General features: G+C 29.0%; 2 protein-coding genes across 2 annotated transcripts; both read left to right on the forward strand.

Moving 5' to 3' along the window:
• Positions 1 to 4,409: 4,409 nt before the first annotated feature.
• On the forward strand, positions 4,410 to 6,482 carry LOC124933522 (exocyst complex component EXO70H1-like). The gene has a single exon (XM_047473936.1). The coding sequence runs from the start codon at positions 4,452 to 4,454 to the stop codon at positions 6,462 to 6,464; it is 2,013 nt and encodes a 670-aa protein (XP_047329892.1). The 5' UTR covers positions 4,410 to 4,451; the 3' UTR covers positions 6,465 to 6,482.
• A 2,607-nt stretch (positions 6,483 to 9,089) lies between these two features.
• LOC124935938 (nudix hydrolase 9) lies at positions 9,090 to 12,703 on the forward strand. Its single transcript, XM_047476381.1, has 9 exons — positions 9,090 to 9,283; positions 9,403 to 9,477; positions 9,629 to 9,685; positions 10,388 to 10,461; positions 10,635 to 10,693; positions 11,244 to 11,392; positions 11,587 to 11,730; positions 11,839 to 11,997; positions 12,410 to 12,703. The coding sequence occupies exons 1-9, from the start codon at positions 9,200 to 9,202 to the stop codon at positions 12,500 to 12,502; spliced, it is 894 nt and encodes a 297-aa protein (XP_047332337.1). The 5' UTR covers positions 9,090 to 9,199; the 3' UTR covers positions 12,503 to 12,703.
• The last annotated feature ends 4,058 nt before the right edge of the window (positions 12,704 to 16,761 follow it).

Consider the following 16,761-nt stretch of genomic DNA (forward strand, 5'->3'; position numbering starts at 1 on the left):
TGGTCTCGTGTTTGATTATCATTTGAAGCACGTCAATATGAGACTATGATGGGCCGAGATTCTTTTGGCCCATGGCCATGGCATGACTAGGGCTGCTTCACTGTTTTTGACATGAATCCGGCCCATCAGTCATTAGGCCTCTCTAGTCTCTACCCACCAAAGGAAGCCTTATATCCACTCTTGGAATAATTTTGTTTGCTATATTTTTTCACATATGAAAATTATTTTTTACAATTTTAATTAAAGTTCATTATGTTTTTAATCTTAAATGAATTGTAACATTTAGGTTATAATAATCATTATGTATTATTATTATTATTATTAATATTTCACATTGTCATGTAATGATTGTACAATATATAGTTATAGTTTATTAATGATCAGTTAAACTATGTGTTCAGTTTAAATATTTTTTAAAATATTTAAACTAAACACATAAATAACCTAGTTTAATGATTAAATTTGAATTCAATACAAATTAATTAGTATATAACATATATTTAGAATTTTAGATGAAGGAGTTTGTAGTAGATCATGACACGTTAAATTAAATTTAGGTAACTCATTATCTAACTCATAAATAAATAATATGAGTTGGTTGAATAACTCAAATTAAATTTTGGTTTTTAACACATAAATTTTGTATGTTTTTATTCGTTTAAGATATTTTTGACTCGTTTAACATATTTTTTTTATCGTTTTAACAATTAATTAATTAATTTTTCTCTTGTTAATCATTTTTTTACTTGATCAACATTTTAAAATTCGTTTAACCAATATTTGTCTCGTTTTGACCCGTTTAACGTCGTTGACCTGTTTAATACGTTTTTGATCCGTTTAACATATTTATCACGTTTGGTTCGTTTAACACGTTTATGAAATGTTTAATACTTTTTTTTTATATGTTTGACATTTTAATTAATAAATTAATTGATTAAATAATAAGGAATAAACAAGACCTTGATGATGATGGTAAACTTTATTTTTTTTATAAAACAAAATTAGATATTAAAGATTATCTATATGATTTAACAATTATGATTTTTTTTATTACTGAATACATTATTAATAAGTTTTTAAAAAATTAATTTTTATCCCCACTTAAATGTAGGTGATTGTTTTGTTTGCTAAGTAATGAGGAGGTTAAATAACAATACAGTAAGAAAAAAAACTTGAATTTTATAAACTAATTAAATTTATTAAATTTGAGTAATTTGAGTAACTCTAACCCAACCTAAATTAAATTCAATCAAAACCAAATTAACTTACCTAAATTAATATTTTGGATTTGTGTTAGGATTAGAGTTTGGTCAATTCAAGATATGTTCACCCTTAATTATGACCCTATTAAGGTTCTTGGTAGCGTTCTTAGTAGATTCATCATAAACCCTAATATTCTTAATAGATCATGATAGGGTTCTTAGTAGATCATGACCCTAATCGAGATAGTAAAGTGTAGAAATATTTTCTTGTCATATATCTCATAGAATGTTCTTGAATTAGTTAAACATATTGATAAATTTAGTTTTCTTATCCTTATGTCAAATGGACCGAATTGTGTGGATTATTGTTATTGTTTAACAAAAATATGAGAAATTCTTTAACAATTAATTGACAGAAACCTCAAATATCAATTTATTAGGTATCCAACTTTTCATTTGATGTATTTGGAGCCTAATAGTTTATTTAACCGAATTTATTTTTGAAATAGGTAGCAAATTTTCTTTAAATCAAATATTATTATTAGTGAGAATATTTTGTGAGATATTTTTGAGACGGAAAATCGGTGGATGCGGTTGGTGAACTTATAGATCTTATTGAGTATCTCCTAGCTAGTTAACACTATATTTTAGGTTTGTTAGTTGATTAATATTTTTAACTATGTTTTCATTGTTGCTATCAAATTGTTAATCTCGTTGTTGTGTTTGGTGTAGTATCGGTCATAGGGCGAGCTAACGCCCAAGACTCTCCCCCTTTCCGGACCCTCTAAAAATTTATCCATTATATGATTTGAACTGATAGACATAATCGTGCTTATTATATATAATTTAATCAACTAGGCTAGATATATTTTTTTTTATTTGAAAACAAAACTATTATATGAGTTTCATATAACTTACAAGTTAAATAAAAATTAATAATAATTTTTTCGCCTTAAGGCACTTTAAACTTTAGAACCGCCCTTAGTTTGATGAAGTAAACACGGTATTAATTTTATCTTTATGTTTAACCGATTTTTATTTATATTATTGTAAAAAATACTTAACCTACACAAGAGGATAGATTATAATCATTTTCCAATGACCACTTTCAAACTTATATATGGTATTGGACATTATTAATAGAGTCAAAAACCAGTGGAATCTATCAAATATTATTGTTGCCCTCTTCTCAATTCTCACTAAAACTAATATTTTTTTAATAAAAATTGACTTGTATTCAAACACCAACATTCAATTTTGTTACATCTAAATGAAAAATAAAAATCAAGTTATTATAATAGTTAATATATTTGAAACATTTTATTTGACAAACATTTAAAAATATTACAAGATGAAACCGAGTAGTTGAAATAATAGATGACATTAATTAATTGAGTTCCTCCGTTAACTTGGTCAATAGGAGAATAGGTCCAACAATTAATACAGTTATAATTTATAATAAAGACATGTAACTTATACTATTTCTGAAATTAAATATACTTGTTGACCAAAATTTATAATAGACTTTGTACATACAATTAAATATTAATGAGAAGATTCACTTGAAAATGTCTTAAACCAGTAAACCCTAAACCTAGAGTCTATATTAATAATATTATATTATTTCCTTTTTATTTTTTTTATTAGACTGATCATGTGCAATTATACATATTTAATTTATGTATTTTTAGCTTTTAAAAAATAACCAATTTTAGAGAAGTTTAGTATTTTTTATATTAAATTTTATTCCTAACATTCCAAACTTTTGATATCTACTACGTTTCTTATATAGTTATATAATATTTTATACATTTCTATCACTTCTTTTCAAGATATTTATTTTCAAAATATTGGATGACTATTGAATCGCCTAATATTTGGTTGATTTTAACCGATTCTTTGGTCGAGAAAATAACGACTCTATCTCCTTTGGAGAGGTTGTGTACAAGTGTTGTATGAGTTATCTTCTGATGGTTTCACAATTCCTAATTATCGTTTGCCAACCATTGTCACTAATTCTAATTATTTGAATTATAATTCAAATCATATTGTTTTACAGAAAACTACAATACTGACTTCAAATCACTCTATTCAAATGAACTATTTTATTGAATTTATAGTAAAAGATATTAATTTATAAATTATTTGTATAATATCTAAATCTATTATGAATAAAGTGACTAACAATTTTTTTTTGTCAGTTTATTGGTGTTGGAATTAAATTGAAAATAAATAAAATTTACACATATTAAAATATTAAAACGTGAATTAATAATAAATTTAATCTAAATTATAATTAAATATTAATTGTTTCCACGTTAGAAATTAAAATTTAATCAACTTTACTTAGTCTATCAATTGGCTTGCATGGACTTTTCATTAGCATTAAATATTGAATATGCATTTCAGCAAATCTATAAGGATTAATTAGTTATTGATTAAGACAAATGAATGGATAATATTTATTGCAATGCGTAGCTTAATTCATAACAACGTATAGCGTTTTTTTGTAGAATCACTACTAAATTCGTTGTACGGTGTACCTAGGAGACAAACATTTGCGATAAATTACCGCACAAACGGGAGATTATGAAACTATTTAAGAGAAATGTGTGTAATACATGCCTCGAATCAACATTTAAATTTATTAATTTGTTCTTCGTATATTTAATTTATTTGTAACATCATATTTATATATATTTTATGTTATTTCAAAATAAAATATTTAACAATTTGAACAACTAAAAATACAACCTACCATTTTATCCGTTTACACAAATATGGTTGCAAACCGATACACTTAAACTAGAAAAGTTGATTGTAATTCTCAATCCGAACAATTAATCATGTAGAATAGTTTAAGAAGTTAGATTCGTTCTACGCACTAAATTGAAGTCGGGATCGTACCTATTATAAAGGGTCAAGACTAAAAACATTATTTGTATTACCGGTCTCATACAAACAAAATAATAATATGTATATATATTTTTATTGAGATTATAAATATTGTAATAAAAACAAATATTTGTTTCGATCGAAAAGAACTAAACCGGGGCACTCGAGCGCGTTCAGCTTGGTCAACTATTTCAACCGGGTCCACTCCTCTTTCTCTCTCTATATATATACATCCTTTCTCCCTCCCATTCTTACACATCTCTCTCCTCTGTTCATCTTTGTAAACTTAAATCTCTCTCTATATATATTCAAATTTTACTACTACTATTAATTTCCATACACATTACAAGAGAAATGCATAGACCGGCGAGAAATTCCTCTTCTACGATTTCTTCGTCTCCTTCTCCGTCAATGCCTTCGTCTCCTTTACACTTCTTCTCTCCCAAGAGCAGAGAAACTCCGTCATCTACTCCCGAACCCGAACGCCGCCATAACTTCTCTCAATCGATGATGGAGGAGAATATTAACAACGCCGATCTCATTCTAACCAAATGGGATATTAACGGTTCCACCTACTGCAAGTTGGAGTCTCTCTTCACCGGAGACAGGAGAGAGGCCAAGGCATATCTCCGCTCCGTTAGAAACTTGCAGAAATCAATGCATTTCTTCTTATCCGAGGATTCTAAATCCGGAACATTAGTTAGAGCTCAGAATCTGATGCAAATCGCTATGAAGAGGCTTCAGAAGGAGTTTTATCAGATTCTATCACGGAATCGGATCTATCTAGATCCGGAAACAGTTTCTGTTTCCTACAGATCGTCCAGATTATCGACGGCGAGATCAAGTACTACTTCGGAAGACGATGACGAGATTACCTCGACAAGCGATGATGCTATATCAGAGATGGTCATGGCGGATCTGAAAGCAATCGCTGATTGTATGATTTCTTCTGGCTACGCTAAGGAGTGTTTGAAGATCTACAAGCTTCAGAGGAAATCTATTGTCGATGAGAACTTGTATTACCTTGGAGTTGAGAGATTGAGTTTATCTCAGATTCAGAAACTGGATTGGGAGTTAATCGAGATGAAACTTAAGAAGTGGTTACCAGCCGTGAAAATCGCCGTGAACAATCTCTTCAATGGCGAGAGAATACTCTGCGATCACGTCTTTTCTTCCTCTCCAAGAATCGCTGAATCGTGTTTTACAGATATTTCCACTGTAGGCGCAATGAGTCTGTTCGGATTCCCTGAACTCGTCGCCCGAAGCAAAAAACTATCGCCGGAGAAAATTTTCCAGATACTAGATCTCTACGATTCAATCGCTTACCTATGGCCGGTCATCGATTCGATTTTCTCATTTGAATCATCATCCGACGTGAAATTACAGGTGGTTACGTCTCTAATCAAGCTCGGAGAGGCAGTTAGATCTATGCTATCAGACTTCGAAACCGCCATCCAAAAGGACGTTTCGAAATCGCCGGTCCCCGGCGGCGGTATACATCCGCTTACTCGCTACGTGATGAACTACCTCGTCTTCCTCTCCGATTACAACGGCATCGTCTCCGATATCGTTGCTGATTGGCCTCTAACTGTTCAATCTCCATTACCGGAGACGTATTTCTCAAACCCTAGCTCCGGCGATGAAGAAGCTTCTGTAATTACCGTCCGATTAACTTGGCTAATACTGATCCTCCTATGTAAGCTTGATTCTAGAGCAGAACTCTTCAATGACGTCTCTCTTTCCTACCTATTCCTCGCGAATAACCTAAACTACATCCTTAAGAAGGTAAGGAATTCCAAACTGAAGCTTCTCTTAGGAGATCAATGGCTGATACAACACGAAGATAAGTTGAAGAAATACATCGCAAACTATGAACGGATGGGATGGTTTAAAGTGGTGGAATCATTATCGAAGCTGAATCAAACAGCAGACATTTCTCCGGGATTATCCAGTGAGCTATTCAGAGGATTCAATTCCGTTTTAGCAGATGAATTCAGAAAGCAAGCCGGATGGGTTGTGCCGGATAACAAAATGCGCGACGAGATTAAGGTTTCTCTGGCCGGAAAGATATTGCCGCCGTATATGGCGGTGTACGATAGATACCGTGGAGCGTTTGGTCGTCGGCCGGAGATGGAAGCGTTGATAAGGTACGCGCCTGAGGATTTGTCTAATCTGTTGTGGGATTTGTTCTTTGGGGTGACGACGGAGAATAGCAGTACTACTAGTAGTCCTTATCGTTCTGGTTCTTCGCCGTCGTCGTCGCCATCGTGGTCGGCGAGGTCGGGTTTGGCCGGTCGGCTGCTTCAGAATTGTTCAAGGGATATATGTAAACGTAGTAGTGTACATGGATTATGCTCTGACATGTGAATAGGAAGTCCTTATTGACATGTGAATATTAACTCTAATTTGATTTTGTAATAATTTTTTCATTTGATTGTACTTTCACACAAACATATATTATAGTTCATTATTCTTATATATAAATAATATGTTTATTTGAAACTTTATTTTACTTTTGTTAGTTGGTGTAAGATTTAAAAAGCCCATGATTTATATAAAAACAATTTTTTAAAGAAATTAATTTTCATTCAAACAAGAATAATGTCAACAAAATCAAAATAAATAAATAAAAATATAGGTGTAATAATAAATGACATATTTGAGGGTCCCTTCAAAGATCCATAACAATGAGAGATTAAGTAAAACCGAACAAATTAATCAAATGAATCAAATGGTGTCGATAGAATCCTTGAAAGCTAGGGTTGATAATTAATACCGAAAAAGATAATAGCAAGGGATAATTGAACATTTACATGTATGGCCAAAAAAATGAAAAACTCATAAAAATAATGGGAGGATACCTGTAAAAGGGCTTCCAATTGAAAGATCTTATTCAGTGCTCATTATTGGAAAAATGTAAAACAATTCTAGATCCGGTAATTTTATCTCTTTTAAATAATTGTAAGAGGACCTCCAACTAAAAGATCTTATCCGGTGCTCTTTATCAGAAAAATGAAAAAAAAACTCCAAATACGATAACTTAATCTTTTTTTATTGTTTAAAAGAGGAGAGACACGTACTCGAAGAATATAAGCAACAAATGATCCACTGAAATTGAGAGAATTATTGAAATCACAAAAATTTGGGATAAAAAAATCAATCCGGCTAAATAAGATGTTTCATGGAACAAAATATAACACCAACTTAAATATGAGTCGTAAAAAAAAATATTTTCCAACGTTAGATAAGCAATCTAACAACGAATGAACCAAGAAAGAATGTTTTTTAACTTCTCTATAACACGATAAATTTGAACAATTCAAATTATTGTATGATATATATATATATATATATATATATATATATATATATATATATATATATATTTTTAAAAAGAATTAATTATCATTACTTTAAATAAAGAGTTAGATATAAAAAAAATTAAATTTCAAAATAACATTATCAAAATCAAAACAACTTAAAAAAATTTTAGACATTAAATAATATTACAAATTTATAATAATTTAATTTATAATTAAAAAAATTCAAGAGTCTTGTAATTTTTAAAGGTGACTCAAAATATTTATAACGATGAGTGATGAACTAAACAAATTAAAAATATCAATCAAACGGTGTCGAAAAATTTCTAAGCGAAAATAAAAATTGTTTTGATCAATTGATGATAAACAATACCATAAAAAGTCATGGCAAATGATAACTCACCGTCAAATAATGTGAGGACACCCATAAAAAGACTTACAATTGAAAGATGAGTTTTAGCGACTCTTTATTGAAAAATAACTCTAAATCTCATCTAATTTGTTATTAAAAAAATCTAACAAAGATTAAAAAAATGTTAGACCAATATAATTAGAAAGTATGAACATCAAACTATCCATAAAAAACTTATAATATTATTCATAATATAAAAATTTAAGATAAAAAATTCGATCTAACTAAAGAATATATCACATTCAATAAAAACACATATTAACTCAAATCTAAATGATAAAAAAACAAAACACCATCTAATAAGAAATTATGTGAGGGCTAAGAAAAATAAAATGACTACTTATTTATTTATTTTAAAGAATATATTTAATTTTTTTTATTAAATATACTTGCAATATGATTTTTAAGAGCTTGATCTAAATAGAAAATATATAAAATTATAAATTATAAATTAAATTAATTTGAATCTATAATAAAATGTGTTTCTAAACAAATCAAAATTAATTTATTATTTACTAAAAACATTTTTATTTATTAAAGTTTAAATCATTTTGATTATTAAATAGTTAGAGCTTTTAGGATATGCTTTTTTTAAATAGTTCTAAAGTTGAAAAAAATAATAATTATTAATGATTTTATAGAGATGATAATTTTTTTAATAAAATACTTAAAAAAATATTAATATATAAATAAAATAATAATTTAAAAGGTAGACTATTTTAATATTTTGTGAAAATAATTCAAATTGGACAATGTTAAGCTAATTTTCATAAATTAAAAAAAAAAACTTATTTATTACATTCTCAAACATCTTTCATTTAATTTATATATTTTTTAAAAGAGGCATAAGAAGCAACAAAGTTAATAACCAAACCAATAACACAAATTTGATTTGATTTTGGCCTGACACTTAAGCTTTAGAAAGAAAAAAAATCTCTCAAATTTTATTTTATTTGTCTCTCTTTTTTACACATGTCCGTTCGGGACAAAGATCTTCCGAACATCATGACCATGTTTGGAACAAAATCTCTCAAATATGACCATTTTTCGAACTTTTTTATCTGCTCCGGTGAAACATGATCATCTCGAGGCAAAAAATCTTTCGAACATAGTCATTTTTTCGATAATTTTTTTTTTGTTTGTCTTTCTCCTCATTAACAAGAATTGTTTTCCTTATAAAATGACTAGCATTTAAGTTAAGTTTGGATGAAAAACTAGCCCTAATCAAGAAATAATGAAATATAAAAAGCAAATAAAGATGTAGATCCTTCAATCAACTCCTCCAGCTGCAGTTGTTCATCGTCTCTAAATTCCTTTGATCTTATTTGAAAATCGTGAATTGCAACTCCAATTCTCAAGCGTTGATTCAAATGGCGGAGAATAAGGCGGACAATCTTGATCCTCATGCCTACAAGCTTATTGTAACACCGCCTTCTTCACTCTCTCCTTCGCAGGTGCGTTCTAGTTCAATACCTAGACTAAATCTCAAGTATCCATTCCACTCTTCAATGTTACTTGTTAGCATATTGCTTTACATTTCTCTAATGTTTATGATATCCTATTTCTGTAGCAGCTCTCAGTCGTTTTCGATGATTTGTATGATAGGATCCCACACCCAAACGCCGATATAGAGAACTCTATCTCTAAGGTTACGATACTATTCAAATTTGTTCAATCTTTCCGAATATAGTTTTATAATATTTCATAGATTTGGTGAACTGCTGATCTGTTTAGGAATTCTTATAATATTTCTGTTTGCTTTCATCAAACTGATGATGGAATCTCTGCACTTATTGTAGATATGGGATCAGAGGGTTCAAGGAAATTCATTATTGTACAATGGAAAAAAGTTCAGAGTATGTTATCTCTATTGCTCTATGTATATTCTCTTCTTCCCCCATAACTTGTTTTGTTTCTGCATTGCTTAGAAGATAGAATTGAGTAAGATTACAGAGAAAGAAACAAGTTCATTCAATTCAATTCTATTTACAGTCATAGAGGGTATTGTCCTAATATCATCTAATAACTTGAGAGGTAAAACTCACCAACAATGTGTACCCTAACAAGTAACCGAGTTGTCTTGAGATATCCTCTTATCCGCCATTTGGAAATATTTATTGTTTATGTTTCTTGATACGTTTTCATATACATAAACGTTTGAAAACTAAATTTAGATTTAGAAATTTTGAGCTACATGAATTTTTAGAAACTAAATTTAGTCAAACACAGATTTACAAATTTATTTTTGTTTTGTATATAGAATCTAGATACAAGCACAAAAAATGTTTTCAAATGGGGATGTGTATCTCGGGATTTCAAGTCCTTAATTATGATCATTGATTAGCATTACACAATTAAGTATGGGTTTATCTGCAAGATATGCTCAAGTTAATGACCTAGAGTGTTTCATGAATCTAGTCGATAATGATATTAAGGTTTGAACAATTTTTTGAGGGTTTCCCCAGAAACCTTTGAACAAAACTGTACAATTTTCAGTACCATAGTCCACCAATCATTGTTACCCAACTACCATTTGAGCTGTCTTCATTATTGAACAGTATGGAGGCTGCATCTTGAATCAGGGACTCGATGAATACCATGTAACTCTTCACCTTGGTTTGACTGATTATAGGTTCTCTCCTCTCTAACTCTCTCATCTCTTACAATATTGTACAGTATAGAGCAGGAAGACTGACTCACTTACAAAATCTTATACTTGTCTATGGTTTATAAAGAAGACTTCTGATTACTTGAAGTATCGTGTACAACTTTGATGATGTTATGTGTATTATTCTTGTTATTCAGGACTTTTGTTGGAACAAACTTGAATCCTTTGTGGGAGAGTTTTCTTGTGTCATCAGAAGGTAAATCACTTGAAGTTGGAATATTTTATTTTATTATTATTTTCTGAAAATAGTCATGAAGGCTCACGACCTGGAAGATTTTTTTTTTCTTGTTATCAAAATGATATTCATTTAACAATATCTTGTCTGTTTCCTTTTTGAAGTCTAAGTAGTCCTCTAGTTATGCTTCTTCTATCTTTTCTCTACCAGAGTTTATTTCCTGGAGGATGATGCTATCATGACCCCCTACCCTACTGCCTTGACCTCCCACTTAAGTCTATTTATGCTTTTATCATCATTTTTGACAATGATTTGTTTGAATACATTGTATTGTCTTGTGTGACAGAATTACTTTTGGATGAATCAGTATCTTCATCAGTAGAAAAAAGGGAAATGTTCATGTGAAGATAGTTATCAAAAACATTATTTTTTTCTTGGAACTCAAGGGTTAAAATCTTACATACCTTAAAAGAATGTTCTTATAGTAATATTTTTTTTTTCAAGTATATTATGATCCTGATACAATTTTGAATTATTACCTCTGCCTAATTTCTATTCCAATTGATTCAAGATGACTGTAGACAATCTCAACATACTTCAAGTCCACTGGGTAATGGTGCTATTGTAGAGACATCTGACAAAAAGATACTTGTACTTCAACGAAGTTGCAATGTTGGAGAGTTTCCAGGATATTTTGTGTTTCCAGGAGGTCACCCAGAGGTATCAGCTTTACTTTTTTTCTAAAATAAAATAAGTGTGACTCTTTTGCTTTATAATTTAGTGTATTATTTGCAGTTATGAATTTAGGTCTCTGTTGTTTAAAAGCTAGCTTAGGCCATTCACTTCTAATCTACATTTCTTCTACAAATGCTAGATCATTTTGTGGTTTCATGAGATAATCTGATGGTTGACAGCCTGAAGAAATTGGAATCACATCCCATCAAAGTAAAAATGATTCAAACGCTTTGGAAATTACAAATAGAAGGGTAGGTCAGGAGATCTTTGACAGCATCATTAGGGAAGTAGTTGAAGAAATCGGTGTACCTGAGAAATCTCTTGTAAGTTATCACTACTCATTCGAAACCGAAAAAATGTGTCTTGTTTACTCAATAATGTATAATCTGAAGAAGTGGGAAGTCTGATGGCAATTTTTATTTTTGATGCAGAGCAATCCTGTTTTTATTGGTATATCAAATAGGATTTTGAATGTTAGGCATGCTGCCTTTTTCTTCATAAAGTGCAATCTCGAGGCTGAAGAAATACAACAGTTGTATTCTAGTGCACAAGACGGATATGAATCGACGCATCTTTACGCGGTTTCCATGGTAAACTAATATTTTTTAAGGCTTTTTACTTGTCAAATTGTGACCTTCCCACTCTTAATGCATTTTTTTCTTTCTTCTTTTTGTCTACATATTTAATAACTAAGAACTCTAGGGTAGCTCATGTGAAAGAGCCTATCCTAAGCAACGTTTTAAATTGAAATACTAGCTTTCCAACATGCTTTTTCATTAGTCTATCATGAATGAGGATTTTTAGCTACAAATTGATTGATTTGATCTGACTTCATTCGATAATCTTGAACTGAAAAATTGAGTTCTTCATTGTTTCCCACCACCTGTATGATTTCGGGATATTGTTGGATCCCTTTGTCGGATTCTTTTGCATTTGATTGATTAATCTCAATCCAGAAAGAAAGGTTGTTATTGACACATTTTTTTGGAATATTTGTATCAGATTGAGTTAGAGGAAATGTCAAGAAAAATGCCAGGCTGCCACAGAGGAGGTTATGCACTCTACAAGTTAATGGTAGAAAGGTGCGGTGGATAATCTCTATTAATAATAATATATTATTTTGCCCCGTGAGATCGAAAATCTAAGGTTTTTGATTCTCAATAAGAAGGTTCTAAGTTGAAGTGGCGTTAAATTTTAGTTTAAACATAAAGTTAATAATCTTTGACATCTTAAATGTAACATCCTAGAAATTTAACACTTGCAAATTGCTGAATTACCAATTCCTTTGTCCTACTTCCTTTGTATTAATCGATTTTCTGTATCTATCGAGTTTGGTAAATAATGAACCAAAATTTTGGGGTCGACCCGATTGTTGATGGTATTAGTTATCCATGTTTTTTGTTTTTTACATTTTACCATTATTTCTATTTTAGAGTTTCTTATCTGTGATGGCTAAAACTGTAAAAGAAAAAAAAAATAACAGTGACAATTAATCAGACGTTTTTAGTGAGTAGGAAAAGAGATACTTTATATGTTATATATCTAGATAAATACTGAATGAAATTAAATTATTATGCATATTTTAAACATCTAATTAGTTTTTACTCCTGGTCTATTATTTCAAATATTATTTCCAATCTGTCTCTTTGTATTCAAATAATTATTAATTATGTAAATTGTATTTTGTAATAGTAGAATTTAATAAATAACTTTGCAGTATATAATTTTGTCAACCTTTTCAAATCAAATTTTCAAATCAATCTTGGAAGCTTAACAAGAAAATGAAACAATAATTCAACATAATTTATGTTTATTTCAACATTTAAGTTTTGATTTAAAAAAAATTTAATTACTTTTAAGATAATCTAGTTAATGAGACTCTTTAAATCTAAATTTTGTTTAATTATATAAGATCTAATCATATTCTTGATATAATTTTATTCAAGTTTGTTTAATTATCTAAAATCTTTATTCACTTTTTAATATGTTTTTTCACGGTTCGGTCATTGAAGTCCTGATTATAACTTCGTTACATGGTATCAGAGTTTTGGTTACATTCGTGAAGAAAGTATTATAGTTATTCGATATGGAAAGTGGTGGTCGTGTAGCTGGACTCGGTTTGGAGTTGTTAAACCAGTCAAACTATAAGATATGAAAGACCTGTATGGAATCGTACCTGGTCGGGGAAAACTTGTGGGACATCGTCTACGATGATGATGATGTAGCTATTGAAGATGTCGCTGAAAATGTGGAGGCATCGAAGAAGTGGAAGAAACTCAACGCGAAAGTAGAATATGTGTTGAAGAGGTTAATCTCCCACAATATGTTCGAGCACATCATCGGCTATAGATCTGCTTGTGAGATTTGGGAAACGTTTGATCGCATTTTCAACAAGAAGAACAAGACTCGTCTCCATATGCTTGAAAACGAGTTGGCAACCGCAAAGAAAATCGGAATTGTCTCGGAATTCTTTATTAAGGTAAAGAACATATGTTCGGAAATTTCTTTACTAACTCAGATGAAAAAAATCTTAGAGGCTCTAATGAAGAGGTACATTATTTGAGGGCTTCGACCTGAGTATACACTTTAGGATCGGTGTCAACTATAGGGAGAGGTTCTGAATATAGATAAAAACTTTCAACTTTCAATTCGATGTTAATCATGTGAGAGATTAAGATCTGTTTCTATTCTTCACAAATCTTCGCAAGATTTTGAACGAATTCAAGTGCGGAACTGCTTGCTATATTTGAAGCGTCAGGAAAACGAATGCCAGGAGAGAAAAGGAAATAACACACGAAATTTTATGGATGTTCGGAGATAAAACTCATACGTCATCCATTCTTCTGTTTCTAGAAGGTTTTCACTAGAAGACTTTGATTTGTATAGCATCTACATAAACCCAGTTAGAACTCAGGACTTAACAACTACCTGATCTGAACTACTAGTTATCACACTATGTTGAACAAACCACCGTCTATTCAACTTACAACACACTGTTAATGACTATTAGGTAGTCCAACTCAACTTAACGTAGTGAATTACAGAATACACTTGAGAATAAATGAGCTAGAGAGAGAGTAAGTTGATTCAAGAAATCAAAAGTCTAGAAATCAGGTGATTCGCCGTTGTGCTTGGATTACCTTTTATACTAAAGACTCAGCAACGATTAAATCTTCTTCATTGATACGTGTCAAATATCCGTTGGATGTACGCCATGTGTACGGCAATGTACACAAGAATAAATTTGTTGGATCGTGACGTACCGAATTGTATTGAAGAATAGTCACTGGAACTGATATACAAGAATGTACAAAATGGATTGAAGGAATATAAATATGTGGAACTTGAGCGGTTACAACTTGATAAGCAGACTGAGAAGAAGACTGAGAATTCATATATTTCAAAAAATATTTTTTATTAACATATATTATTTTATTTAATTATTTATATATATATTAATAAATAAATAATTTTTATTTATTTATTATTATAAAAAAAATTACCACGTTGTATTAAAACTTTTTTTTTATTATCTCATATATTTTATTTAATTATTATATTAATTTAATTATTTTAATATTGATCTGTTTATCTATTATAATAATTTATTATTATAAAAACAAAATTAATACATTGTACAACAATTTTATTAACACACATTTTTTTAATTATATATATATAAATATTAATTTTAAATATTTTTATATTTGTCAAATTATTTATTATAATAATTTATTTATTTTTAAAAATTTATTATATTCAATTTTTTTTTTTTTTGATAAATATCAATTCTTATTAAATTTGGTTATTAAATAATTAAAATTATTATAAATATAAAAAATATAAAAAACTTAAAAATAATTTTTTAATTTTTTAATTTTTCAAATAAGTATATAATAATACAAAATATTAGACCTAAGGAAAATTTTATTTTGATTGATAATATTATCCAAAATTAAATGTTAGATAAAAGTTTTTTTCTAAACTATTTTTCTACCCATATAATGGATATTGTCAATTTATATGATTGTCGTGTATTATATCATTTTAATTTTAAGATGTTTTTCAAATTTTATATACACCGTTAATTTAAAAAAATAAATAAACATTAAATTTGGTTTGAATTTAATTTTATAAATTAAAACCAATTCAAAAATTTGAATAATATTATTTTTGTTTAAAATATTTATATATAAATAATATTTTGTCTATATCTTTACCATGCAAGAATGTGTGAAATTTGTTTAGTTCGTTTCATTTAAAATATTCAGCACAATAAAACATATTTTTTTTAATAAATTACATTATTAAATTCATTAACCAGAATAATAAAATATATTTTTTTAATAAATAAAATAATTTTATCATATTATATATTAATATCCTTTGAATCTCTCTATATATATAATATTTACATTCTTAAAAATTCAAAATTAACTATCAACATCAACCTTTTTTACATAAACCAAAATTTATTTAAAAAAACATACTATAAACATTAATATTTTATTTCTCAAATTTATAGTTTATTGTACAGATTATTAGAATTATTTAGTAATTAATTTCAAGTTATAAAAAAATAATATGTTAGATTATAGACCATCTAAACATACTTCAATAGTTCAAGTGCACTAAGTAAAGTTAAACATGTTATTTTTTTTAATCATTTCAATCTTTTCTGTGCCATTTACTGTGAGAGGACATAGAGAGGAAAGGGGAAAAGAGGATTTAAGTGCTGGTCAGTAGTTGAAGAAATTGGTGTACCTGATAAATCTCTTATAAATTGTCATTACTCGTTCAAAACCAAAAAATTATGTCTTCTTTACTCAATAATGTATAATCTGAAAAAGTGGAAAATCTAATGGAATTTTTTTAATTTTGATGTAGCAATCCTGTTTTTATTGGTATATCCAATAGGATACTGAGCTTTGAAATCCTATCTTTTTTTCTTTTCATAAAGTGAAATCTCGAGGCTGAAGAAATACACAATAGCTGTATTCTACATGACGAATATGAATCGACACATCTTTATGCGGTATTACTTGTCAAATTATGACTTTCCCACTCTTAATGCATGTTCTTCTTCTTTTTGTTTACATATTTACTCACTAAAACTTACTAAGTAGCTCATGGATGTGAAAGAGCATATTATTATAAACAATGTTCTAAATTGAAATGAGCATTATTATAGAATTGTTCTAGTTTTCCAAATTAATTTTTTTTTTACTTACTATGGAAGCTTAGTCCAACATGCTTGTGCATTAGTCTATAATGAATGAGAATTTTTAAGAAATACAAGAATTCATAATACAAATAAGAGAACAACGAAAAAGTTTGGTATGATATTGTTTCTG

This window comes from Impatiens glandulifera, chromosome 4 (assembly GCF_907164915.1).
Source record: "Impatiens glandulifera chromosome 4, dImpGla2.1, whole genome shotgun sequence".
Taxonomy (NCBI): Eukaryota; Viridiplantae; Streptophyta; class Magnoliopsida; order Ericales; family Balsaminaceae; genus Impatiens; species Impatiens glandulifera.

What these genes read in the sequence shown, in the direction of transcription:
- LOC124933522 (XM_047473936.1), top strand. Translation starts at nt 4,452, where the DNA reads ATGCATAGACCGGCGAGAAATTCCTCTTCTACGATTTCTTCGTCTCCT.
- LOC124935938 (XM_047476381.1), top strand. Translation starts at nt 9,200, where the DNA reads ATGGCGGAGAATAAGGCGGACAATCTTGATCCTCATGCCTACAAGCTT. An exon ending in TAGAGAACTCTATCTCTAAG is followed by an intron (nt 9,478 to 9,628) that starts GTTACGATACTA and finishes CACTTATTGTAG; the next exon opens with ATATGGGATCAGAGGGTTCA. An exon ending in TTCCAGGAGGTCACCCAGAG is followed by an intron (nt 11,393 to 11,586) that starts GTATCAGCTTTA and finishes GATGGTTGACAG; the next exon opens with CCTGAAGAAATTGGAATCAC.